This window comes from Aplysia californica, unplaced genomic scaffold, assembly GCF_000002075.1.
Source record: "Aplysia californica isolate F4 #8 unplaced genomic scaffold, AplCal3.0 scaffold00269, whole genome shotgun sequence".
Taxonomy (NCBI): Eukaryota; Metazoa; Mollusca; class Gastropoda; order Aplysiida; family Aplysiidae; genus Aplysia; species Aplysia californica.
In genome coordinates, this window is record NW_004797539.1 from 777,034 (window position 1) to 804,366 (window position 27,333).

The window sequence follows — 27,333 nt, forward strand, 5'->3', positions numbered from 1 at the left end:
TTATTCAACACTCACCTCTTCGTTGGTTCAGGCTAGCATTATCCTACCTGTGGCCAAATGACAACCCCCCCCCCAACAATATATGAATGGTACAACAGGCAGCACACACACCTCCTCCCGGGCCGAGTCCACACTCTCCACATCCATGGGCTCCTCCTTGACCTTCATGATGGCAGCAAAGTCAGCACGGTCCTGCGAGTCAGCCATGGAGATGACTGAGCAGACACTGGGCAGCAGGTTCATCGGGGAAGAGCTCTGGATCATGGTGCTCTTCACAGACACACCCAGCAGTAACTAAGAAAACAGTGGAGGTGGGCGGGGAAGGGTGTTAGAAAGAAGGATAGCAACCTTAATGAATGATATTGAATTGCTGATGCAGATCTGCCTCTGGTGAAATGCATATTGAAAGGTAGTAGTAACTGGAAACATTGAGAAGGGGTGTATGTTAATTACAGGGAGTTGTTTGTCCATCGTGATCATGAAGACTAACTAGTCATCCTAGAGTCAGTGCTTACATGGATTGCCCTTCGATCTTTGTCCAGAAAGTTCCATCTGAGTATTGTGCTGCTCAACTGTAGCAATTCTGTTGTTTTCACAGTTCTTTGCATCTTTGCTGACTGACCAACACCCATCTTTGTTCTGGACATGTTTACTCACATGTTGTATGGCTGACATTGAGTTAATTGAGGGTCTTGAGGGAAGCTTTGAGGCAGTCTTTGAAATGCTTCTTCTGGCCTCAAAGTGGGTGTTTGCCTTGTAGCAATTCATCAAACAGTAATGTCTTTGGCAGCTGATGGCCTGACATGCCAGCTACAATACATTCCCAGTGAAGCTGCGACTACATCAGGATGGTGAAGAAGACAGGCAAGTCTGCACTAGTGAGCATCTCAGTGTCAGGAATCTTGTCTTGCCACTTAATGCTCTGAGACTTCCGAGACAGATGTGTGGAAAAGGTTGTTTCCAGGCCTGATACCTGTAAACTATCCATATTTCCAATACAGGGCACTTAACTTTACAGAATGTAACACACTACACCTACGGACCTGTTGTTGTAGATGGCCAGCAGTAGGTGAAAAATGAATACATTGATGGGGAACAGCTCATCTCAACAGATGGACAGAGAAAAAAAAAGTGGATGCAGAGAGAGAGAGAGGGAGAGGGAGAGGGGGGAGAGGGAAAGAGGGAGAGGGAGAGGGAGAAAGAGAGAGAGAGAGATAGAGATAGAGATTGTTTTTTACACAACTAAAGAGGTCACAGCAAAGAGCTCACTTCGAGAGAAGGACGGACGAAAAGAAAGGAAGTAGACAGAGGGGGAAAAAAGATACATGACTAAAGCGGCTACAAGAAAAAACAAACCCAACAGATGGACAGAAAGAAAAACCTTAACAGATGGACAGACAGAAGGACCTCAACAGATGGATAGACAGAAAGAAAAACCTTAACAGGTAGACAGACAGAAGGACCTTAACAGATGGATGGACAGAAAGAAAAACATGCTGAAAAAAAAAAAGATACACAACAAAAAAGAGACGACAGCAAAGAGCTCACCTCAAGAGCCTGTTTTACCCAGAAGTAGGTGCCCATGTTTTCCCAGTTTTGGGAGCAGGCCATGTACAGCAGTCGGTCAAAGGTCTTGCGGGGAATGCTCTTCTCCATTGTCTGAAAAGGGCAAGAAGTTGGGAGTGGTAACTAGAGCATTCTGTATGAAGTAACGCGGGCAATTGTGTGTGTGTGTATGCGGGGGGAGGGGGAAGTTAGGGATGGGGTTGTATATGTACGTTTGAGGGTAAGTATGTAAATAAGGGAAATTTGAGGGGGAAACTATTCAGCTCAAGGGGACGTAGGCATGAGTAGTGTGTGTACACAATTGTGTAGGTGTGGATGAGTGTTCATGTCTCTGTGTACGTCTTGGTAGGAGGGTTGTATATGCATGCGTTTGTGTGCATGTGTGTGAGTGTATTTGTGCTTGCGTTTGTGTGGGTGCATCAGAGAGGGTATGTATGTCTGTTTGTACATGTGCGAGTGTGTGGGAAGGATTGTTTATGTGTATTGATGTGCATTTGTGTATGTGTATGTTGGTATATCAATGTCAATTTTTTAATGAAAAAAAGACAAGAATGACCAAAGCAAACCCACCTCCAAGAACTTCTGTCTGATATGTGGCTGGTTACACCTTAGCCCAGCCAAGAAAGCATTCTCCAGCTTCGTTGTAAGATCCGAACGCTCCAAATCTTTGTCTCTGAAGGAAAAAAAAAGTCATATTGAGCTACAAAGCTTTTTATAATAATAAACAGACATTTAATTATTTCTTTGTTTCCAGTTACGCTCCACAAGGTAATTCTTATGATCTAAAAATATGACCTCCTACATAAAATATCTTTTTGTAATGCTTGTGGAATTAATTCCTGCACAATCAGTGTTTGCTATGCCATTCCCTTTGACTTAATAATAATACTAAATAGCATTTGTATAGCGCAAATCCCCGCTCAACAGCAGGCTCTATGCGCTTTACACTATATTATTACCCCAGCAGACCATAGAACACTCCGACACATTCTCAGCTTCCCGGGAAGCATTCAGTGCAAGCAGCTGATTAAGCGCTCAAACACTAACAAACTGACAAGATTTTTGCTGTCTATAGCCGGGTACCCATTCCCACCTGGGTGAAGTGAGGAAAATTCGTGTAAAGTGCCTTTCCCAAGGACACAACGTTGGGCACCTGATGGGATTCGAACCCATGACCTTACGGTTGCAAGTCCGAGAGCCTAACCACTAGGCCACTTGCAGATACAATATATTCGAATGACTTTCCACCTTTGCAGACTTCATTAAGTTTTTCTCATTTGTATTAATGGAGGACTATCTGTATGAGGCAGTGGATGACCCCTTTTTCCACTGCTCAGAATTCTGTGATGTTAGAGCTAACCTTTTTCACCTGAGAACAGAAACTAAGAAAACACTCTTTAGGACAGCACAATGGTTTCATTAAAAAAAAACCCAACCTACACACACCATTTCATGGCAGTGAACAGACTGGAAAACAGCCAATCATTGCTGGGATATAAAACAACAAACTGTCAATTCTTGTTGTAGAGAAATGTATTAGCTGCTGCCAATTTGAATTTTGACAAAATATTTGTCTATTACTGTTCCAGTCTTTCCCTATATTCCATCTGTAAGTTCTCTAAATAAGCTGTTCTTGGTCAACCTCTGCTTCTTTTGCCTTCCATTTTCCCAGTGAGAGCAAGATATTTGAGACAAAAAAACCTGGTTGTACGAGAATCAACTTCACAGACCATCACACAATGACCAACCTGTAAATGAAGAGCACAAGATCTAGGAACTGTGAGTTTAGCTCAATGTCTGCTGGGAAACGTCTCTCAATGTTGCTCATCAGCTTGGACAGAAGGATGCACTTCTCTCTTGTGGATGGGGACTGATTGATGGCTATCGTTGTCTGCCAAAGGGATCAAAGGGAATAAACATAAACAGTAATGTAACTCCTTAGAAGGGAATAAACAAATACAGACCTGATAACTCCTTATAAACAAAACATCGACCCTTCACAAAGAATTAAATATGGGTGAAAAAAAAATGGTGGGGGAAAAATAGGAGTCATGGGGGAAAAAACAAGAGGAAAAAAAGAATAGGCCTATGCATTTCTGTAGGCTGAAGACATCCTATACATCCAAACATACCCCCCCTCCCCTTGCTTTTGACCCAGACTGACCAAAGCATTTCCATATGGTTGAAGACATGCTATCTAACAACCAACCCCATCAAAAGGCTACCCCAGTTACTCACCTTGTTTTTGATCCAGTCCTCCACCATCTTGGTGATGGCTCTCATGACCTTGGAGTCCCCTGTGCGCTCAATGAGACCGGCCAGAATGTTGCCGATGAAAGACTTGCGCATCTCCTGGCTCATCACACCCACACGGTTCTTGACCAGGTCCAAACTCAGGATGAGCAGCTCACTTGAGCCTCCTAGGGGTGGGGGCATATAATATGTAACTGTTAATCTTTTATGCTCCTTTGGACACAATTTAGATGATTTATGAGACAGATTGCTTTGAACCTGCCTGTCAGGGTCAGCCTAGACTGAGTGGGATACAATGTTCAAGCAGACAAATGGAGTTTCTCAATTAAAAACCTCCCCAGATCAAACTCATGACTTCTGCATGTGGCTTTAAGAAGCCTAACCACTACATCACTGATGCTGGTCTTCTGCTAGTACAATGGGGGGGGGGGGGGGGGGGGGGGGGGCCCCCAGTTAACATGACAAAGAGGTGCCATGAAAACAGCATCATTGCTGCTTAGTTAGGGTTCAAACAAAGCACGAAATCCAAGATCGTGAATTAACACTTTGCCGCCACAAGGCTCCTATAGTAAAAACTCTTGCCATCAAAGACAAAGGCATTTTGGGGAAAATCCAAAGAAACAGGGTGGTAAACATCGCCAATCGGCGAGATGTGACGGCAAAGTGTTAAAGACCATTGTGCTTTATCATGACTGAGAGTTCGCTCATTTGCTTAAATACAGCACTTTTTGGTAGATAGTTCAGCTTTTTGATTAACCCAGAAACTGTAGACTCAGGTTTTTTCTACCTACACAGAAGAGTTTCCTGATACAATAATGCCAAGTTTTGGTCTTAACCACAGACTTCCTTATTAATACTGGTACTGCTATTATCTGTTCAGTTCAGCCTGCAATTTACCACAGGGAAAAACAAGATATATTCAAAATTCTTTTATTCTATTTTTAACTGGGATTCAATTATAGATCCAGACCACTTGAGCTACTTTTATAAACCCAGCCCACTCAAGCAAGCTAAATTTATAAATCAAGAAACCTAAACCACACAGGCAAGATAAATTATAAACCCCCGACTACTCGAGTTTGGCTTGAATGTCACACCTTTTTCTGTCTCTGGTACAGGCTGTGCAGTCCTGTTCCCTGATGTCGTCTCCTGTGTCTTGAGGTGCTCTTGGGTCATTTTGGTGAGAACCTTCATAAAGATAGTGATGAGTCGGTCGATGTAGCACTGATTGTTCTCACATGCAGACTTCAAGATCATCAGAGTGCTGAACAGGGATGGGCTGCCTCCATTGTTCCTGACGGGACACACAAAGGCCAATAAGATACATATCACCAGGAAAAAAAGAAATTAACTGATAACTGCTACATATAAAACTCTCTATACACACAATGAAGACACAAGTACAATTTCATCACACAAACAACACACACCACTTGAAATACATTTTTTAAACGCAATTAAACTCATATAATTTATATCAATTTATCACACAAATAACACAATTCATCTTAAGTAAATTAAAGCCCTCCATCCCTTTCAAACACACCCAAGCATAAACCATAAAAAATGTATACATTAAACAGTTTCAAACCCAAATCAAATCCCACACAATAATAGAAATAGTTTTAAATGAAATATAACATCTCATAATTTAAAAAAAAGACACAAGTTTAGTCCAAAGCTGCAGCTGCCTTACTTGTCGTAGTTGGTGAGGCCCTCATAGATGAGTTTGCTGACGTGGGCATAGAGGGCTTCCAGCTCTTCATACTTGGAGGCCACAGTGCAGTTGGCCGACTCGGTAGGGAAGATACTCATCAGGCTCATCAGGAGCTTGTGCACAGCACGGATCACCTTGGTGTTGTTGCAGTTCATGCACACAGAGATGCCCCGTTGCAGCGGACGGAAGCTAGACAGGATCATCTCTTTTTTCTGAGGGGGAACATTTCAGCTCTGGTTAATCTTTTCCTGGCTGTACAATTTTTAATACCCCTATCAGCACAATATTTGGTAATAGTTAAGTTGGCCTCCCTATTTTGTATGTGATTGATCTAATGTGCAATAATAAGAAGCAAAGTCCTGCCATCTGCTTATACAAGAACAACACAAAAAGTCCTACAAATGGCTCATCCCAACCACCAGCAAACACATGAGCAAGACAAAAAGACCTACCTTGATCCCAATCAAGAACTCAAAAAGTTGTAATGTCACCACAACCTTGTAGATATTGAGTTGGGAGTTTGTGGCACTGTTGAGAAGCTCACCGAAACGATAATAATGGCCATTTAGAGCAGGGAAAAAACGAGACAGAAACAACAGAGGAAAAAGACATAGGTAGGATACCATGGCTACACATGATCAAGAGAGAAAAGACATACCATAATTCCAATCAAGAACTCAAGAAGCTCTAAGGCCACCACAATGTTGCTGATGTTGGGCTGGGAGTTTGTGGCGTTGCTGAGGAGCTTGTCGAAGAAGCTCAGCTTGAGGTCCACGTTGGGCCAGACGTCGGAACGCAGCACCAGCTTGAGCAGGGCCACGCAGCGTTTGGACAACATTTCTCCCTGGGAGGTGTGGCCCACTGCACCTGCTGCCTCGTTTACCTTGTAGGGGGAAGGATGGCACTTGATTATTGGGAAAGACAATGCTCTACTTCACAGAGCTGATATTTTGAGAAAGAAGGAAAACCTGACACTTTTGTCATCGTGGGTTCATTTGTTACAAGGGGAAACTATTTTTCAAAAGGACATACTGACTATGAAAAGGAATTTGCTTATTTGTTTATTTGAGTAAAGAAATACAAAATCACAGAAGCAGTCATTTAGTGCAGGAAAAAGTAAGACCAACAGACAGAATCAACAGCAGGAAAAAAAAGAAGTAAGACCGTCCACTGGTACCCTCCAACCACCAACATCTTTAAGAAAAAAAAAGGGGTGAGAAAGGTCATTCTTTCTGTGTTTCCCGGGACAGAAAAATGTGTATGTTAGTGTTTCTTTAAGTATCCTTCTCAACATCAAAACAAGAAGTTGAGTGCTACAGCATAAAAATGTCCACAATGACGAAAGTGTTGAGTAATCTTCTAAATATGTTCCAAAATTTTGCTTTGCTTTGAGTAGCACAATGACATCACAAATCCATTTAACAATGGAAAAGTAAGACAGATAAACAGAAACAACAGAGATGGAAGACAAAAGTAGGACTTACCACCAACATCCTCAAACCAACTGCACAACATTTTGACAAGCAGCACAGATGAAAATTTCATGATAAAATGCCTCACTGGTGTAGAGGAGAAAACCTTTTAAAAAAATCTAACAAGTGACGGAAAAAGGCATATAATATCAAGAACCCTTTGCTCTCACCTGGCAGGCAAATCGGAGCAGGAAATTGGCCACAGCATCACAGTACTGCTTGTCGATTGGTTTGTTCACATCAGACTGACTGCGCCCACCCTGAGAAACAGACTAAATGTCAATGACCCTGATATACACCAGAGCTGTGGGAATATACTCTCTAAGAGAGAAAATAAAAGTTTTATTTCGAGTACAATGAAGCAAATGGATCAGATAACAAGCACTAAATGATGAGGGAAAAGCAAGATAGAGACACAGAAAACAGAGGGAAGGGGGAAAAAAAGAAGGGCCTACCAGTGGCACCCTCCACCAACCCACTAAAAAATTCCTTTTAAAACAAGGTACTGTGTCGACAATAGCAGGCACCAAATACTCTGTTTCGATGACACATTGACATTTTTTTTCTGTATTTGTCACTCAAATCAAAGGCGCTACCTATGTAAGGGATAGCAAACTAAGAACTTTAGTAAAAAATGTATACTGCAACAGCCCAGTTAACTAATCTGGTCAGAATGTCTCACTGCCCTCTTTGTTTCAGTCTTTCAAGAAATCAAAGGTCGCTTTGATGTAGTCCACTTTTTCTATTTTATTCCTACAAAACACTAAAAGCAGTAACAAAAGTTGGAGGAGAACCAGATGCAGGAGAACCAGCTGCATGAGAAACAAATAAGGGATAAAGGAGAAAACAAAGAATAAGACGGAAAGAGAAAAGTAGATGAATAAAAAGCGAAGATAAGGGGAAAAAAAAGGAGAATACATGAGAAGTAAAAGGTGAAAGTGATGAAGAAAAAAAAGAACAAACGCGAGGAAAAGAAGAAAGAGAAGAAGCTGAATGAGAAAAGTGAGTAGGAGAAGGAAACAGATGAATAGAAAAAAACAACACAAAACACAACACTCACAGATCCAGCCACTTTGCTTTTCTTTGGATCCTGTGGCGAGCTGACAGAGGACATGGAACGTTTGACCCCGGCAGCCTGTGTGACTAGCCCAGACCCTGATGACCCACTTGAAGAGGACGCCCCATCCGGCAAAGGAGACTGGACAGGACAAATCATTATCTAAATTTTTTAAAAGGGGTGTAAAACTTTACAATTAAAATAAAAGTAACCCATACAGTTCAATTAAATTGTAAATGGACAAAAGAATTGGATAGGAAAAATACACTAAACAGCTCAAATTGTCAATGGATAAAGAGGATTGAGGATGAAATCAAACTGTATACTTAGAAAAGGGACTGGATCAGAAAACGGTATACGTACAAAAGGAGACTGGAGAGGATGATCAAAATTTTACACAAAAGGACTGGATAGGAAAATCAAAATTGTATACAGTCAAAGAGAAATGGCTAGGAAAATCAAAATAGTATTCAGTTAAAGGGGAATGAGTCTAAATAACTCAGTCAAACTGTTCAAAGGTGTCTGAGAACATGGTACACACAAAAAAAATGTTAACAAGCAACCGTAATACTAAAGATCATCATTTCTCACTTTATGATCATCATGCAAAATTTATATAAACTTTCTACCACAGGAAGGCAGGGTTGGTTCAAACCTCATACCTGTGGCTCTGCATTGCTGTCCTGCTCCTCTTTGATCCTCATCAGCTCCCACTTGATGATGATATCAGCCAGGTCGACAGCCAGCTTGCGATGTTCGAGACTTGCCTGTTCAGGGAGATAGATCAGTGTCGATAAAACATAGATGTTTGTTTAAGTACAGAGGAGTATGCAGATACAACACCTCCATTTAGTGCAAGGAAACAACAAAACAGACCAGACAGAGACAACAGAGGGGAAAAAAAAAGGATGATATTTTTCAGACTGGATTTTTGAGAGAGAGAAGGAAGCACATTGGTATAATCTAGCAATGACCACGAAAATCCTTTTTTTGCCAGAAAATGTTTGCAAATAGGTGCATTTTGTAGCTTTATCTTCACTGAGCATAGAACTTTTTGAATTTTTAAAATCCATCAATAAACAAAAAAGTTACGGATTTTTTAATCAATTAATTTCTGGTACACTTTTATATAATGAAAAAACCCCAAAATATGGGACGTTCTTTGGTGAGTTTTGAGACAATATTCGTCATAACTCGCTCATTTCTCGGAGTATTTAAAAGAAACTTGGCAACCCAGTACATTTTCTAGTGCAGAATCTAGTCCTGCTTTCAGATTTTTCATAGCTATCCTATTTTTTGAGTTATGAAGACGTTTATAGGTAAAAATGTTGGCCTTTTTCGGTGCGTTTTGAGACAATATTTGTCATAGCTCGCCTATTTCTTGGAATATGTAAATCAAACTTGGCAGTCTAGTACATTTTTTAATGCAGAATTTAGTCATGCAGTCAGATTTTTAATATCTGTCATACTTTTTGAGTTGTAAAGACATTAACAGGTAAAAAAGTGGCGTTCTTTACAGATTTACAAAGATTATCAGTCATATGTTCTCCCAAAGTCATGATATTTGAATGAAACTTGGCAACATAAAAGGTTCTTCCTTGCCAAGCAATATTCTGGATCAATTTGTCACAAAAATGTAAGTAGAGAGCTACTAATAAATCCAGTTTTGTACTAGTAAAAGCATGCATACTTTGTTATAGAAAATAAGATCGTCTCTGTGTATATCCATTGTTGGACAGTGTCCTATTGTGTGGTAGATTAAGATGCGTTCAGATAATATAGTTTACAAGTCATGGGAATATTTCGCATGTGTAGGCTACAACTCATACAATAAATGTAACATATTTACACCCCCCCCCCCCCCTTCTCTCTCTCTCTCTCTCTCTCTCACGCGCGCGCACTCACGCACGCACGCGTGAACGATAACAATGTATAAACGGGACTATCTTCCCAGACTGGACTAAATAAGTACCATACTCTTTAATAACAATCTTAATGCCTCACTTTTCCCAAACAGAGCACACAGGACGAGTCCAAGTGTGTGCTTTCCCAAGAGGGGGGAATAGGCTTTCATAACGCAAACACAATGCCATACCACTTCTCAAGATGTTTGCTTTTCTGTTTCTATTCTTCTGTCATGCAATCAAGCAAATAAAAATGACTACATCTATTGTATTGTGACTAAAATGCAACAAAAACGCAAGTTATCAAGGCCCCCGTTTAGTTTTCAAGTATCCTTCCCCCCCTTTCCATTTCACATAAGCGGGGCCTCGTTTGTAGCGCCCGAGGCGACCGATGGCTGATGACGTCACTCAGTGGAAATTTCCACGCCGCCGGCCGTTCACCCAGCACGCGCAAATGGCAATGTCGCTTTTTTCCTTAGTTACTCCCACATTTTTAAAGATTACGCCAAAACCGCTAAACACAGAAGCATGAAATTTTAAGGGAATAAAGAAAAATGGTGTACAACGTATCAGTCAGTTTGACAAATCACAGCTCTGAAAAACCTTCAAAGCGCACCACATCAACCACTTTCGCAAACGTTTTCGACTGCTTCTAGGATGGGTACAATGTTGTCAAACTGCATACTACGAGATTGACCTCTTTTCTGATTGGCTGCCAAGTTTCATTCATATCCATTCACGAGAAGCGGCGTGAGAGCGAGTTGAAGACAACAACCTTTGCGTTAGTGCGTCCCATGAAACACCCCCGCTGCAGGGGCCAAAAATCGGCAGAACAAAATGCGCTCGGTGGGCATTGCTATATAATCAGCTCCATTTAGTACTGGTAAAGAGCAAGACAGACGCAAGGATCTCCTGCCAGGGAAAACAAAAAGAGAGATTTATGCAAAGAGTAAATTGACTGGGAAAAGAAAAAGAGATGGAAACAATGAGTGAAGGAAACTGACAGGGAACTGAAGAAGGGGTGGTGGCACACAAAAGCACAAAACACACATGATACTTAACCAAAACATCTGCTGACACAATTTACAAGAGAACACCATAAACAGTAAGCAGACAGGAAAAAAAGAAGTTGTGGTCAAGTGGACGTACACTTAGGGCGAAGCCGAGCCTCTGCAACGAGTTGACCATATGCTGCTGTAGACTATGTCGCACTGGGTAGTAGACTTTGTAGTGGAAAACCACCAGATGCCTGGGGAAGGAGAAAATAAGGACACATACAGAGATGTACACAGCAGTTATCTAATTATTAGCACAATATACGAATCAAACTATGCCTCAGATAACTGCACTCTCTGAATGTGTGGTCAAAGAGATGTGAAATGTCAATGATCTGTATAGTGTCGAAGAGAAAATCAGTTGAATTTGTCTGTGAAGGGCACCCATTGTAAGTTAGAAAAATGATTGTCTTAGACAGTGTCTTTATTAAACTTTATAATGCAGAGAAACCACAAGGGACAAAGTGGGAAGTGGCCATTTGCAAAGGTGACTGTCTCAGACAAGTGGCTGTAAGACTCAAGAGCAGGTTCGACTGTATATTGCTAATAGATGCATAGTTCCAAAGAGAAGTATACTGTCAAAGAGGTATATATTGCCAAAGAGACTTGTAATGTCAAAGAGGTATATATTGCCAAAGAGACTTGTAATGTCAAAGAGAAGTGTATTGCTAAAAAGACATGTATTGTCAAGGCAAAGTGTATTGTCGATGAGAAGTAGAGACCAATTTGATGAAGTCATAGAAAGGTAAACTTTTTCTGTTCCTTCACAGCTAGTGTTTGACTGAAAATGATTGTAATTATTGTTTCACGCATTGTACTCAAACTTGGCAGTGTGTCAAAAGAACTGAACTGAAATAACCTTTTTAAACCACATTCCACAGCCTTTTTGTCTATAATTAAACTTATATCTTTTTAAAAAAATGCCATAAATACTTACATAAAGACAGAAACAGGGGTCCTAAGGGCTCAGTGAGTGAAATAATAGACAGCACAGACACTTTGGGGGGGGGGGGGGGGGTCTAAAGACACTAACAGCCAATTAGTGAAGGGGAAAAAATAAGACAGGCAGACAGGAAAAATAAAAATGGTGAAGAAGTAGTTCCAATCATTAGCACAAAAGTTCAAACTTACAAAATATGCACCAGCTGTCCCACGCTGTGGCCTTCCTCCACAATGATTTTCTTTGTCCAGTGGGTCAGCATTCCCTGATGAAGAAACCAAAGACTTTGATTACAGTCAAGCACATTCACATTAACTTGAAAAAAAAGTAAGAAAGACAGATGGGAACAATAGAAGAAAATTAAAGAAGCAGGGGCTGCCCCCCCCTATTTACTTTATATATTGCCCTCATTACAAAAAAGCACTTTAAAATTTCACAAGATTTACTCTACTCTTTACTCTCGTTTACTTACCTCCCCCCAAAAACACCCCCAACAGAAACAAAAACAAAAAACAAACAAAAAAACCAACTCCACCCTGACAATATCATAAAAATATTTTTTTAGAAGTATGTTGTGATGCTTCCCGGGTGCCTGAGAAACAGAGAACAAAATTCTGTTTCTGTTCAATATTCATATATTATGTTTCTAAGGGTCTGCTGGGGTATGAATAGCAGTAAAACTTATAGAGCATTCTCTAGAGCATGGATATGTAAGATATAAAAGCAATTATTACTACTATCTTAATACTGCTGCTATGAACAGAGACCTATACTATTGGTTAATTGAACAAGCAACACTGCAAGAGTTCATCCAATGAGAAGCATTTTGGAGTTTTAAATGCTCTTCTGATCTCTATTCAAGACACTTGAGACAAAGGAATTTTACAGAAACGTATATTTAGAAATTATTAAAAATTTGCCATTGTTTCATTTAGAAACAATTGCCATTGTGAATCCAAGTCTGGCTTTCCTGCAAAAATTTGCGGCATCTCAACTAATCAGAAAAGTCAACCCATTTTGTAATTTGCCTTTTCACTTAAATTGCTTGAAGAATGTTCCTAAGACTACTATTTAATATAAACAAAGTACTATCAAATGGAACACAAAATAATTTCTGACTGTTAAAAAATCTGCATGACGCATAAATGTAGTATCCAACACACTTAAATTTAATGTTTAGAGAAGCTTCAGTTTGGTTGAAATAAAAGAGGTAGGACCTACCAGAGGCACTCTCCAACTGCCCATTGTTTTAACAACACATACCGACAACACAAGACAAGGACGGCACACAAACCGTATGATGTGAAATGACCCACACTGCCTTTGCAAAACAAACAAGACACAAGGAGAAACAACCCCCATCGCCATAGCAACAAACAACACACCAGAAGAAACACCCTCCATTTTCATAGCAACTAACTACACAAGATGAAGAGACAGCTATGAAGCTGAAGTCACCTACGTTGCCATCTTCCATGCGGCCGGGCATGGCCGGGGTGAGATACTCCAGCGATTGCCTGACCACCATCTTAGCTTCATGGGCATGAGCCTTGAGGAGACTGTGGAAAACCTGGCAAAAGAGAAAGTTTATCAAATTCATGCTCCGGTCTTCATCCTCAACTGAAGGTCTGGAACAGACATTAATTAGTGAATGAAGCTCTCCACTAAGTCCAATATTCAGTCATCCTTTGAAATCTGCCAGTATCCTGACTGCTTCATATTGCTTGAGGAGAATAACAATTTTTTCAAAATTTATTGCCTTTGGCCTGCCAGAACCTTCTCATCAATTTACAGATCAGACATTTATAATCCTTTAAAGACATATGTAAACCCCCCAATATTATATTCAGATGGAAAACAAAATTGTCGTGAAAGACATTTTGGTATTCATGAAAGAGAAGATTTGATTTCCATCAATGGTAAAAATTATTATAAAGGACACTTTGTCACCATAAATTCGGCGTGCCAAAATCCACTGAACGGCTATCAATTAGTATTATATTTCTGTTAACGAATTCGAAACACAACTGTTTTGTGAACAGCATAATAAGTCCAAAATATATAGTGATATTTTAAAAACTCACAATCATTTTATGAAAGGTCTGGTTTTCCTGATATTTTTCATTTCACAAATGGCAAACCTGAAATACAGTCCTTTTAGAATGGCCCAGTTTTCATTGTTTTTCTAGATACTGAAGTATAATCTTTTTGTGAAGGGCTCTATAAAAATCATATATTTTTTTCTATACATAAACCCTAAGTAAGATCCTTCTGTGGAAAACCTTTGTTCTCATTGTGATATTTCACTACTCATAAACCCTATGAACAATTTTTTTCAAAAAGGCCCTGATTTCATCAAGATATTTTACTAACAACCCGAAGTGTCATCTTTCTCAGACCAACATTTGACTAAAATCCTCGTGTGGATGGCCTTCATTATAACATTTTACTATGGCTGAATCTGAAAACAATTATTCTGAGAAAACCCCCGTTTTCATGATATTTTCCCCTTAATTGCAGTACATTTTGTTTGTGAAAAGCCCTGTTTTCATTTTAACATTTTCCTTTTCACTAACCTGAAGAACAATTCTTTTGTGAATGGCAAACTTGGCAATGATGTGAGCCAGGAGGAGATGTCCGTGGTACTTGGTGGCCGGGTCCACACAGTTCTTGGCCACTAGGCACGGCCAAGCAAAAGTCATCAGGCGTCGCAGCTTGTTGCCTTGTTTCCTGGAAAAGACAATTTTTCTTCTTTAACCGGGAGCTGGCTGAGTGTTTGGGATGGAGTAGGGTGCTCAGAAACTGGCTGGGTTCATAGGTTCAAGGAAACAACAGCCAGATCCATAGAGGGACTTTAGGAAAAGGATGTCAGGTCCATGACAGCACGTCCTTGTGGCAGGTCAAAGCCATACCTCAGCAGGAATTGTGGGTGAGGAACATTGCCTGATAAAAGCGTCTTCGAAAATGCTGGTTGCAAAATTTATATTTAAGTACATGTCTGATACATTCTTAAAGTAGTGACACGAATAAAAAAACTTTGTCAAAAAAAAACTTTTATGCCAAATAAAACAAAAACATATTTTAAGCACCAATGGTAGTATGTACAAAAGGTGCGCTGACTTTTAACAAGGTGTTTGTGCGTGTATGTGCGTGTGTGAGTGCTTTTCTGGGTAGTGTATGTGAGTGTGCCTGGGCACTATGTATTTAACATTTATCAGTGTGTTTGTATATGTGTGTATATGAGTGTGTGTGAATGACGCACTATCGAAAATGACCTTACATATTTGCAATTTGAGCCACAAACATTGCAAGCACGCAATGCAATCACTTTCTCTCAACAGAACAACCAAGAACACAGCAGCAGGCATAGATGTCTTACTTGTTGGCAGCGTCATGGATGTGGGAAGATGCCTGCTCCACCAGCAATGAGGAGAACTGTAACAAGAGGATCCGCACAGCGTCTGATGTCCCGAATGGGTTCTCGGGATCGATGACGCGGTTGATGAAGACGCTGATGACGTTGTCCTCGCTGTCCTGGTCTGGGGCCGGGGGGCCGCCAATGAGCTTGTCACCTTCTCCCTTCTCAAACGAGTTGAAAAAGCAAGGAACCAGCACGTACTGCAGGATCTGAAACCAGATGATGATGATAGAGATAAGAACGAACTAGAAAATCTAAAATAGAGGAACAAGCAAGGGACCAATGCGTACTGCAGAATTTGTAAACTGATGATGCAGTTACAGTGACCAGAACGTACTAGTTTGGTTTTAGAAAGAGTTCTATGGCACTTGCAACACAGTAAGATGGGAAAGAAGATTAGAGGTGATACAAAAGAGTAACAAACACCAACAAGAAGGTAGGAAAACATTGACGTACTGGAGATCTCTGAAACCAGATGATGAGGAAGCAATGGACCAGAGCATACTGGAGAGGTTGTGAACAGACAATTCCATATTTCACTTTATCCAAAACAACAGTCTATTTTTCTTGTTTTAGCGTTAGTAAAAGCTTTACAGCACTTGCAACAAAATAAGGTCATATAAGTGTTGAAGATTAGAGGAGTTACAAGGGAGTAACAAACAAAAAAGGAGGAGAGATAAAGACGATAGTTGTTTGATAGGAAAGAAGGAGCAAACCACACCAGAGCAGCCGCCAACCACCCACAATTTTTCTTGAGTAAGAGTTTGAGATATTCAAGTTACATGACAGAAGCACTTTGAAACGATAATGGCCATGGAATGCTGGGAAAACACAAGACAGAAGAAACTTCTTGAGTGAAAAGAAGCGCACTGACACAATAACAGTCACTTAGAGTCGTGAAAAGAAAGATAGGCAGACAGAAACAAAAGAGGGAAAGGAAAGAAGTAGGACCTACCAGTGGCACCCTCAAATCACCCACAGACATCTATCCAAAGCATTCAAGACCAAATGATGACAATTTCTCTTTTTCTACATCCACAACAATATGCTGGTTTTGATGAGGAGCGAGTTCCAGTAAAAGAGAAGCACATTGCCATGATAATGAACACAGAGTCTGTCAGTTTGAGGAAAGAGAATCAGAAACATTTTCACACAATTATTACCATTTTATTGCTAGTTAAAAGTAAAACTGACTGACAAAAACAACACTGGAAAGTGTACTTTTAGTAGAGGTTTTACGGCACTCGCAACTGCATATGGTCATATGAGCGCCAGAAGATTAGAGGTGTTACAATAGAGTAACAAACATAAAAAAGAAGAAGGGGGAGATAAGGACAATAGATGTTTCATAGGAAGGAAGAAGCAAACCACATCAAAGCACCCGCCAACCACCCAGGAACACTGGAAAGACGCAGGATCTGCAAATGGCACCCTCCAAACATCCGCAAAGTTAGAAGGCAAAGGATAAAGAGGTCTATAGAGTCCATGAAGAAATATACCTTAGCTTTGAGCTCCTGTGGCCAACTCTGGTCATGGAAAACAGTGACAAACTTGAAGAAAGCCTTCCTCTTCCAGTCAGCACTGTAAGTCTGTTGAGCAAAACGGCAAAATTCCAGTTGTCTAATTTCACCTGAATATCATAGAGAATGTTTGCTGTCTCTATATCAGGATTTACTGCTTTAAATGCTTACTTATACATCTCACCCATAATTTAGATCTTTCAGTAAAGAGAAGCATCACAATAATGGTCATTGCGAGTATGGAAAAAGACAGAAACACGAGAAATGAAAGTGAAGAAATAGGACTCCAGGAAATATGCGAATTGACGAAAAATTTAAAGACCATATTGTCAAATGCATCTTGTATTAAAAATATTTTTCAGCTTCACTAAAACTGGCCTGAAGTCAGGCAAAATCGGGACAAAATCCAAAATCTGGATTTCCCAATTTATGCAGAAAATCGGAAGTTCTCATTATAGTATGTATGTAGTATGAATGCTATTGTAAACCAAATTTCCTCTCGCTGGTCAATAAAAATGGGAGTTTCGATAGAAATACAATGAAAAGATTTTATAAAGGAAAAACAAAAGCTGCTAAAACAACCTTGGCAATGGTGTCATCCAGAAAATCCTTCACAAATTGAAATTGTGGTATGAACCGATTAATGAAGCAGCGCAGGATGTGAAACAAGAGCTCAATGTCATCTGTGTGTTGTCTGAAAAAAACAAAACAACAACAGAATAACAAAATGTAATGAAACAAAACAAAGATAAGGTATATTTTAATGATCCTCTATTGAAAAAAAAAAATGAATTGCGTGCTTTAACTAGCTTTTAGGGACACAAAAATAATACACAGCATTAGATCAATACATATCAATCTTCCTCTACATAACAGGTCAAAGTCATGATGAAGCAAGAGAATAACTTAGGAATTTTAATATTTTAACCACTGCAATGGAGACTAAGGAACTGTCAATATGAACTGAAGATTTCAGACACTGAAAAATGCCCACGCATCACAACACGAGCAGATTCTTGACTGTATTCTCTAATATGACTTGCAGTAAGCAACACAATTCATTAAGTGCAGACTCATTCGCAAAACTGTATGTAACACAAAAGATGACCTTAAAATAAAACAATAGCAAACTTTCTCATCGGAACACATCTACAAATCTAGTATGTCCACAAGGAGAGTTTGGTAAACATCAAGATGAAAAAACAAACAAACAAGAAAAAGAGGATAGAGAAATTTTTTTATATGCAAGCCCCCAAAAATTAACGAGGCAAACAAATTTACATCAAATGCTTTATTTCTGGACTCTGACAAGATAAAGAATGGAACCATATTTCTGCACACTCACTATGCTGTCCTACACAAAGACAAACAATCTTACTTGAAATAATTCAGCAAACACTTGAGGATGAGCGCTGGCTCTTTCCAGTACACATAGTCCAACGCATCCTGTGAGATGAAAGGGGAAAAATACAGTTTCATATGGTATAGACCCTAATCACGAATAAAAGGACTTGACAAAGAAAATCTCTGACTCATGGCAACCTAACCTGACCTTTGTAACCCTTGACACCCCCCCCCCCCCAACTAGATCTGAGCACCTGAGCCCTTGTTTGTTGTCCGCTATCTATGCTGTACAATAAGGCGTGCACACTGGTGCATGGAATAGTAAAGGTTGTCACGCTCTGGCGTTCTTTCAAATCAATTGGGTCGAAATATGAATATAGTCTTTATTCTACAAAGAACCGAAGTCAAAATAAAGTTTTCAAAGAGAAATAAGAAATGAGTCTGACAAGGACCAGTCCATGAGACACTGTTTTCTGTTACTGTTATTCAATAACATCATCCTGAAAGTCTCATAGTAATTTCAACCAATCAGAAAATCGATCTCATCTTTGTATCTGAGACATCACCTACTGTTATCTAATGCCATCATCCTTAAAACATAATAGACATTCAAATTGACCGAAATCAATCTGAGAATCAGCCTGTCCATTCTCCACAATAAAAACATTCCTTTCAAATGCTACCATACAACTGGAGTATACCACAGAGATGACATGTTGATTTTTTCAAAATAAAGTCATCAGTTTGCTAGCATTAAAACTTGTAAACTTGTCATCCACAATTATAACAAGTGACATTTTTGCCACTCCTCCAACTCACCACAGCCTTGTGCCTCTCCAAGAAAGCATCAGACACCCATATGGACAACAGGAGAGGTCGCTGAGGAGAAGGATTTGTGAGAAAATCAGGTCACACTTAAACACATAGAAGTACCACTCCTAACATTTCTTTTACTGCAGCACTCTTGAAGTCAAATATGAAACAATAGCTAGTTTTCAATAATTAATGAACAGCTTGCTCTAGACAGTAATGAATCAATTTTCACAGAATCCAGAAAAAAAACCCATAACTGAAGTGTACAGCTTAGATGATCAGCCCCTCTTGTGTATGCTTCAATCATATCACAAGAGCATAGTTTTGTTTCCATTGCAGAAGTCATTCACTTTTTAACAGCACTTGGATCCATATAAGTGTTGAGGATTAGAGGTGTTACAAGAGAGTAACATACAAAGTAAAGAAGGAGGAGAGATAAAGGCGATAAATGTTTGATAGGAAAGAAAGAGCAAACCAGAAAACCAGCCAACCATCCACGGTTGCTCACTGAGGCCAAAAATAATACAATGGGGGTGAATGGCATGGGTTTTAAGGGGAAAATATTCTTTCACAACAGTGTCAAAATAAAAATCTGTATCACACATTTTTAACAAAAGCACACGCCTTTATGACACTTAAAATAAAAAAAATAAATTAGTAAGTGTTTTGCAGCACATGCAACACAATAAGGTCATATAAGTGCGGAAGATTAGAGGTGTTACAAGAGAGTAACAAACACAAAAAAGAAGGAGGGGAGATAGAGACGATAGAGTTTTTACAGGAAAGAATGAGCAAACCACACCAGAGCACCCATCAACAACCCACTATGACAGACTTCTGTCAAGGAGTGCCGGGAAGAAAATTCAGGCTGACAAAGTATGGGAAGGAGAGAAAGGGCACACAGCAGATTAAAGGAACAGAGAGAGAGAAGACAAAAAGGAGGCAAACTTACCATTGCCGTGACATCACAAATTTCTATAGCAGATTACCACCTCTCCAAACAGGAAGCAAACAACATGAAACAATCATTAAACCTGAGCTAGTCACAGTGCGTGAAGAGACGGAGTGTTGTACTCACCATCTGCGTGTGCTGTGCCAGCCACTTCTCATCAAACCTCACCAGCAGGGCAATCAGCCGGACAGCCCGGTACTGGAGTTCAGTCCTCACTGGGGATGGGCTGGCAATTGGGCTTGCGGCAGTGGCCTGAGCGGACAGGGTATAGAAACTATTTGTGAAGTGCTATAATAAAAATTAATTTAAAAAAAAAATGCAGTTTTGCTTCTTTGGCCTTCATGATGGTGATTTTTTAATAAAGAATATGACTTTTAGGGCCCCATGAATTTTTTTACCTTTTCGTTTTCATATGCCAAAAAGAATAGAACAAAATATGACATATGTCTAAGAAATACAAGGAATCTTGATTCAAATGCAAAACTCATTCAAAAAAAAGAAAGCCAAAATATCTTACCCACTTTATGACCGTCATCCTAAATCAGAAAAATTGTAACTATAATGATTGTAGAACAATTCCCTAGTCCAAGACATACCTGTAACTGTCCTGACAACATGTTGACCAGACGCATGGGGTTACTCTGTAGCACTTCACAGAATGGTTTCCCGTCTTTGTGGTGCAACAAATACTACAAAAAAAAACACATCAAAAAATAATTCTTCAATCATTCACTCATTTGCCAAAGAAGTATTTAATCATTAAGAACCCTTCCAAATAGAGAGCTATGTGGGGAAAAACAGAAACAAAAAAATTCTGAAAAGGCAAATATAGTTATTTTACACTAAACATCGAACCATTTCAGCTAATCCTTTGCCCCCCCCCCCCCCCCCCCCCCCAAAAAAAAAATAAAAAATAAAAGCAATCAAATGTAAAACAATGATGACACTTATATACTCTGTAAGTTTGTTACAGCCTTTGTTTCTGATAAATCTCAACATCATCAGCAAATTAACACCCAGAAATTTTTTGGTGTAACTTAATACAAATACAAGAGGGTTAAACCAAATGTCTCTGGTATAGACTTTCAGATTTTCAGGATTATCATGGTTTTATTGATCCTAAAGTTGGCTTTAACATCGACACATAATAATACGACATGACAGGTAAGCATGTTGTGCAGCCTGTCAAAGAAACAAACAAAAATTCAACCAATGCTTTCTATTACAGTCAACTGCAGAGAACAAAAAGGGAGCGAAAGGGTGTCTTTTAATATGAAAACTTTACCTCAAAATAGCGGCACCATCTCTGATCTTTGAGGGCATTCTCCGAGAGAAAGAGGTCGACCACTTGACTTGGATAGCGTAGCTGGAACTTCATAAGCGGAGCACGGAACGGACTGCTCGACTGTTCATAGAGAAAACAAACCCTCACTCAATGTTACATCCATGCACTTTGCCAAGTAAAGAGGGAGCACAGAATTCATCATGAGCTTCTTAATATTAGTTAGGTTGGCTTGAGTAATGCGGAGCATATTGAAACAATGCAGGCTGATTGGTTGCAAGATAGACAAAAATAGTCAAGGGAAAGAAAACAAGTAGGATCTACATGTTGCACCCTTCAACCATCGGCATTCAACAGATAAAATGATTGTTGGCATGACAATTTTTAAAACATTAACTCACAAAATGTATTTATTTTGAAAAGGGCCATATAGCTACAGTTTTTACAATTGCACCTTTTATGAGTACAACCCATAAGAACATTACAAAACAACATTTTCATTTGAGACTATTCATAGCTTTTCGCACGACAACAGCTACAACTTGCCAGGAATAGATAGATCTGAGTGAGACACAACTACATAAGGTCATATGAGCGCATGAAACACAAGTTGGTAAAGAAAGGGTTACGGTGAGATGAGAGGAAGAAGAGTCAGCAGTCACCTCCATGAGCAGAGTCTTCTCCCCTGCCAGGACCAGAGCCGTCAGTGGCTCTATCAGGTTCTTGCTGGCGGCCGGGATCAGGTGGAAGATGTTGATGATAGACGCACACAGCTGGACCTCCTGAGATACCGGAATAATAACGACAATAATAATGAAAATAATAATACAATGGTGATAATGGTAATACGAGGGCTGTCCCACGGAAAACCGGAAAAGGTCCGTAAAAGCAAAAATCTTTGTCCTATTATAATAAAACTGTAACACATCATACCTCAACATGTACTTTATTTCTCAATGTAATCACCATCCCGCTGGACACATTTTTCCCATTGCTGGATCTGGGAGAACATACCCTCCCTGAAGAATCTTTCGTCAAGGGATTTCAACCAATCGTTCACGGCTTCCACGAGGTCTTCGTCGTCGGGGAATCGCTGTCCAGAAATATGGCGTTTCATTGGTTCACAAAGGTGATAATCTGACAGGGCCAAGTCAGGACTGTGAGGGGGGTGTAGTAGAACTTCCTAGCCGAACCTTTGGAACCAGTCTTTCGTGACGTTTACGGTGTGTGGCGTTGTGTTGCCATGCTGCATAATGACCCTGCTGGTCTTTTTCGGCCCCAACCCATCAAGCAGAGACCTTTCAATAGTGCAGCTCATCAAACTCTATCCTATAGACAGTCGACTTTGAAATGTTTAGCGACTCGCAAATTTCGCGAATTTTTAGGCGCCTGTCTGTTTGAACAAGTTCGTTAACGCGACTCTTGTTGTCCTCAGTCTTGGCAGAAAAACAAGATCCTGGGCAAATTTTGTCATTGATATCGGAGTGCCCAGCTTTGAACTTACTACATCACTCATATGCCTGTGACTTTGCCATTACTTTCTCCCCATAAACTGACTTTATTTCAGTGTGTATTTCTTGAGGTTTGAGACCTTTTGCGGTCAGAAACCGAATGACAGACCTCACTTCTACCCTTGACCAATTTTCCAAGGGGGTAGCCATCTTTTGAGAACTGCTGTGCTCGTTTGGTTTGTGCGATGCTCATGGTGCTCAATCGGGAAATTTCTAAATGATTGTTTTACAAGTGTGCGTTTACAGAATGTGAAAATATTGAATAGTTTTCAAATTACAGCCAAATTCCGGTTTTCCGTGGGACAGCCCTCGTAATAGTCATGATAAAAATGATGATATGATAGTAAAAGTGGTAAAAATAATAATATAAAACTGATAATAATAACAGCAATAATAGTAGTAGTAATAATAACAACAATAATAATAATGATAATGATACTAATACTATCACTTCCTCTACTATTACAGATAACATGGATAATAATTATGAAAGTAACACTGATAATTATACCATTTGAATCTATGACAAATGGTGACGTGTGCATTTAACGCCCCTGTAATCCCTGTGAGGTCATAATGTGGTGGTCATATAAGAGGTGGGACTTTCAAATTCAATGTCCATCTCTGACAGGATCAAGGGAAAAGGGTGCAGAACAGGGAGAAATGGATTACTTGGGTACTCAAAACTATGAAAGGAAAACACAACTTAATATTGGATATTCTTTTTACAGTAATGAAAAAACAGTAGGATAAATCCCCTACTTCAAGCTGTAAATGGGATAAATAACTAAGTGCAAGACACTTTTAACTGAACCAAGGAACCACGATGATAAACTGGATACTTATACTAAATATATTTTATACTATATTACAGGGGTGCTTTATACTATATAAAACGGAAATAAAACTTAATATTGGGAACTTCAAATAAAACTTGGGAAACACAAGACAGATTGGGTGTCATAAACTATGACAAGCAAACACAATAATAAATTGGGTCCTTTTAACAGGCCAAAAAATACTTAAAACAATACTGGGGAAACAAAAACCAGCTTCTTATAGCTACACACCAGAATAGATTAATTACTAATCTGGTACATGAAACTCTGAACGCAAATGAAAATGACGAAGTATTATAATGATTGAGCTTTCACACCCTTCACAGACTCACAGCAGGGGGGTCACAACATGGATGGAAACATATAGCAGTGGTCACAAGGCAAACAGGTTGCTGCTTTGAGTAAAGAGAGGCACTTCAATGCAGTAACGGTCATTTAGTGCTGGGAAAAGGCAAGACAAACAGAGGAAAAGAAAAGAAGTAGGTTCTACCAGTGGTTTCCTCCAACCACCTACACACCTACAATGTAGACAGAAATCTAAAAAGCAAAACATGGCTTCTAGCATTCTACAGCACCAGTCTCGTCTCTTGAGCAGTTCAGTATGTTTGAAACAACAAAAAACCCCCCAAAAACCCAGTGTACAGCAATTGTCCTTCTCTGAAAAAACCCTCAAACTACAGTAGACTCAAAGACCCACAAAAACAAAACAGAGCTACTTGCATTGGACAGCACTTGTCCGGCCGGGCGTGGTTGACCTTTGCTTTGGTTGGTAGCCGCTGTCTCAAGCCACCTCTTCAAGTGGGTCTGCAAGAAGTAAGCCTTTTCTGATTACTATGTTAACATTATAGGAGCCTTGTTTTATTAAAGTGTTTTGCAGCACTAGCAACACAATTAGGTCCCATAAGTGATGAAGATTAGGTGTTACAAGAGGATATACATTTTTAAAAAAAGGATGAGAGATAAGGACAATAGATGTTTGATAGGAAAGAAGGAGCAAACCACACCAGAGCACCCGCTAACCACCCACCCAGTTTTTGTAGTTCGACAGTTTGATACCTCAGCAAACACATTAACCAGTTCATTTATGAATACTCTGTTAGTATAATGCCAATTTATGGGGAGACAAGGCTTTTGATAGTCCCAAGAGGTCGAGGACATAGGTCCTGAACCCGCAAACTGAGTACAAATGAGGTTAAAATATGCTTGAGAAGCTATTTTCTGGGTGCCACTATGAAACTATTCCTTGATGATGAGCTCAGTACCAGTATTAGCACCAAGAAAATCCCTTTATGTCAAACAAGCATTTAAACAAATTTCTTTTTTAAAAAAGGATTAAATCTTTACGGATGGGGTTACAATTGTTATGATTTCTTAAAATATTTCTTTTCAACCTATTTGAAACTTTTGCGCTTTTGTTTGTAAATGTTTGGTGCTCTGTATCAGAGGGATTTGTCTTTGTTATCACTAAGCCTGTATAACATCCTAATGAACTTAATAAATAGTTCATTAAGAAATTGAAGCACTCTGTGTCAAGGGTAATATATCCCAGTCAATTCAAATACTTCATTTCTTAAAAACCTTAAAAAAAACCATATCAAGCTTGAATCCATATCAGCAGTGCAGATTACAATAACAATGCAAGTTAGATAATTTCTTACTTACACTAACGACAGTAAAAAGTGACATGTAAATTCATTGGCATAAGAAAAAGTGCATATCTGCTTAAAAAGATGGACTGACCTGCAGAGAATCGCAGAGCTTCTCATTGAAGGTGTGTGGGAAAAGTTGCACCAGCGACGACAGCCTTTTGATGACACTGAGGTTGAGTCCCCGATAATCCCCCAGCATAGACAGCAGAGGCTTCATGGAAGCATACGCCATCTCCACTTCAATTTTGCATCCCTTCATGAGCTGTGGAAATTGAGGTATTTGAGAAATGAAATAAAGTAAACAATATAAATGATGGAATGGGTGACCAAAAAATTTCCTGTTCTGTAAATGGAACAACTTTTATCTTACAGGCATGAAATTTGTCCTACTATGATTCTTCTAAAATAATCAGTCGCTATATTCCAGGTGATTTTCATTTCTTCCCCAAAACCAAAGACGGACTAAGGGAACAGTGATTTGAAGACGGGGAGGAAAATGTGCTCAAACAAATTCTGTACTTAAGGACTCCAGCTGAAGTGGACAGCAGTCATTGTGTTTGACCCTTGGGCTACATTGGATGAAAAAGCGCATTGAGATCAAAGAGTGCTATGCTGAATAGAAACCATGTTTCTGTAGGCACGCACAAAATTCCATGTCAGTAAAAACAAAAAAGAAAAACCAAACAAACAACAAAACAACAACAACAAACGAGGTAGGTCTTTTTTCTATACCTGCCCCCTCAGTGTGGAAGTTCTCCCACTGCATTTAAGAGTAGCGCCTACTTTGATGACTGCAATTAAATCTGTTCTATAAACACATTTATTAAAATCTCATTTAACTAATTAGCTTTATTCTTCTTCTAACAGCAAGTGTGATCAGTAACCACTGTGACTGTCTTTTTGTATCTCTGTTTTCTTTGTCAGATTGCAATTGTATATTACATATTTGAAAGAATTGTTGTATGTTGAATGGGCCAGTAGACATGAAACATTGATTAAAATTTTATTTTATCATGAAGTGTCGAGAGCCATCAGGGAGTGGGCATTATAGAACTGATCTCTATTGCTATTATAACTATAATTATTGTCAAAATATAAATGGACGATTTTACAGAATAGGGAGACTTACTTCTGGGAAAGACCTCATACACTTACGCAAACAGTGAATGGGGGGAATGGTTGATGGGACAAAATCTTTGTTCGAAACAAATGTACAAAACCCAGAAATAAAACAAGTTGCAGCAAAAATTTGCTTTTCAAAGACAACATTTAAGGCAGCTCATAAGAAAAATGAATTCAAATTAAGACAAACAATTTCAGAATTGTCAACTTTGGGCCACTCCAGCAGAAACTAGTGCCGCATACCTTATTCACATAACTATGATGACAAAATGAAGATACCAAATTTCACAATTAGTGTCATCCAGAACAGTCATACTGATCTCTAAACATCATTGAAACAGCTGGTACACAGGATATATTCATGAAGAAAATGGCAGGCAGAAATTTCTATGAACCACACTGGCACTGATCACTTTTACCTCAAAGTGTTTCAATATTTAAAGAATTGGTCAAAGAATTTATTTTTTAATAAAAACCAAAACAAACATCTGAAAATTAATATAAAGAATATGAAAATGATTCTTCCAACTATGGATGTAACAGGGGTGGGGTGTGTGTGTGTGTACGTGCGTGTGTGTACGTGCGTATGTGTGTGTAAAAAATTTCTCACCACTTCCATAGATTCATGCGCAGTTTCTTGAATCTCTGAATTAGTACTGTTCAGGGCCTTGTACAAAGTATTGAAGATCTTCTCTTTCTTGTTCAGCACCAGATTGCAGGCAGCAAGAGCACCTTGAAACCACCATTGATGATGCACAGAAGGAAAAACAAAAGAATGTCACATTTAGATTAAGAAAACAACCATGAATGATGTATGGAGGAAAAACAAAGCCTTCCACACAAAGAAAACATTCTGTATAAAAATCTATGCTTTCTGCTTGGACATACCCAAACAGCTTTGTTTAATCCCGATATCAAC

General features: G+C 39.3%; 1 protein-coding gene across 6 annotated transcripts in view; it reads right to left on the bottom strand.

The window, feature by feature from the left end:
* Positions 1–27,333, bottom strand: part of LOC101858114 (transformation/transcription domain-associated protein) — a 110,515-nt gene that overhangs the window by 35,174 nt on the left and 48,008 nt on the right. For 4 of the 6 annotated variants that reach the window (XM_035970455.1, XM_013084050.2, XM_035970453.1 and 1 more), the window contains 27 exons: positions 27,025–27,146; positions 25,384–25,554; positions 24,364–24,447; positions 21,956–22,075; positions 21,297–21,416; positions 20,608–20,700; positions 20,138–20,263; positions 19,066–19,125; positions 18,281–18,348; positions 17,485–17,596; positions 16,882–16,971; positions 15,344–15,591; positions 14,541–14,694; positions 13,427–13,534; positions 12,156–12,229; positions 11,119–11,218; positions 8,728–8,832; positions 8,069–8,206; positions 7,179–7,268; positions 6,195–6,440; positions 5,516–5,748; positions 4,917–5,113; positions 3,805–3,986; positions 3,315–3,457; positions 2,137–2,239; positions 1,549–1,659; positions 112–294 (listed from right to left, as the gene is read on the bottom strand). In XM_035970455.1, coding sequence (XP_035826348.1) covers positions 112–294; positions 1,549–1,659; positions 2,137–2,239; positions 3,315–3,457; positions 3,805–3,986; positions 4,917–5,113; positions 5,516–5,748; positions 6,195–6,440; positions 7,179–7,268; positions 8,069–8,206; positions 8,728–8,832; positions 11,119–11,218; positions 12,156–12,229; positions 13,427–13,534; positions 14,541–14,694; positions 15,344–15,591; positions 16,882–16,971; positions 17,485–17,596; positions 18,281–18,348; positions 19,066–19,125; positions 20,138–20,263; positions 20,608–20,700; positions 21,297–21,416; positions 21,956–22,075; positions 24,364–24,447; positions 25,384–25,554; positions 27,025–27,146 — 3,581 coding nt within the window. The remainder of the gene's footprint in view (positions 1–111; positions 295–1,548; positions 1,660–2,136; positions 2,240–3,314; positions 3,458–3,804; positions 3,987–4,916; positions 5,114–5,515; positions 5,749–6,194; positions 6,441–7,178; positions 7,269–8,068; positions 8,207–8,727; positions 8,833–11,118; positions 11,219–12,155; positions 12,230–13,426; positions 13,535–14,540; positions 14,695–15,343; positions 15,592–16,881; positions 16,972–17,484; positions 17,597–18,280; positions 18,349–19,065; positions 19,126–20,137; positions 20,264–20,607; positions 20,701–21,296; positions 21,417–21,955; positions 22,076–24,363; positions 24,448–25,383; positions 25,555–27,024; positions 27,147–27,333) is intronic. The other 2 variants (XM_035970456.1, XM_035970454.1) reach the window with 1 other exon arrangement.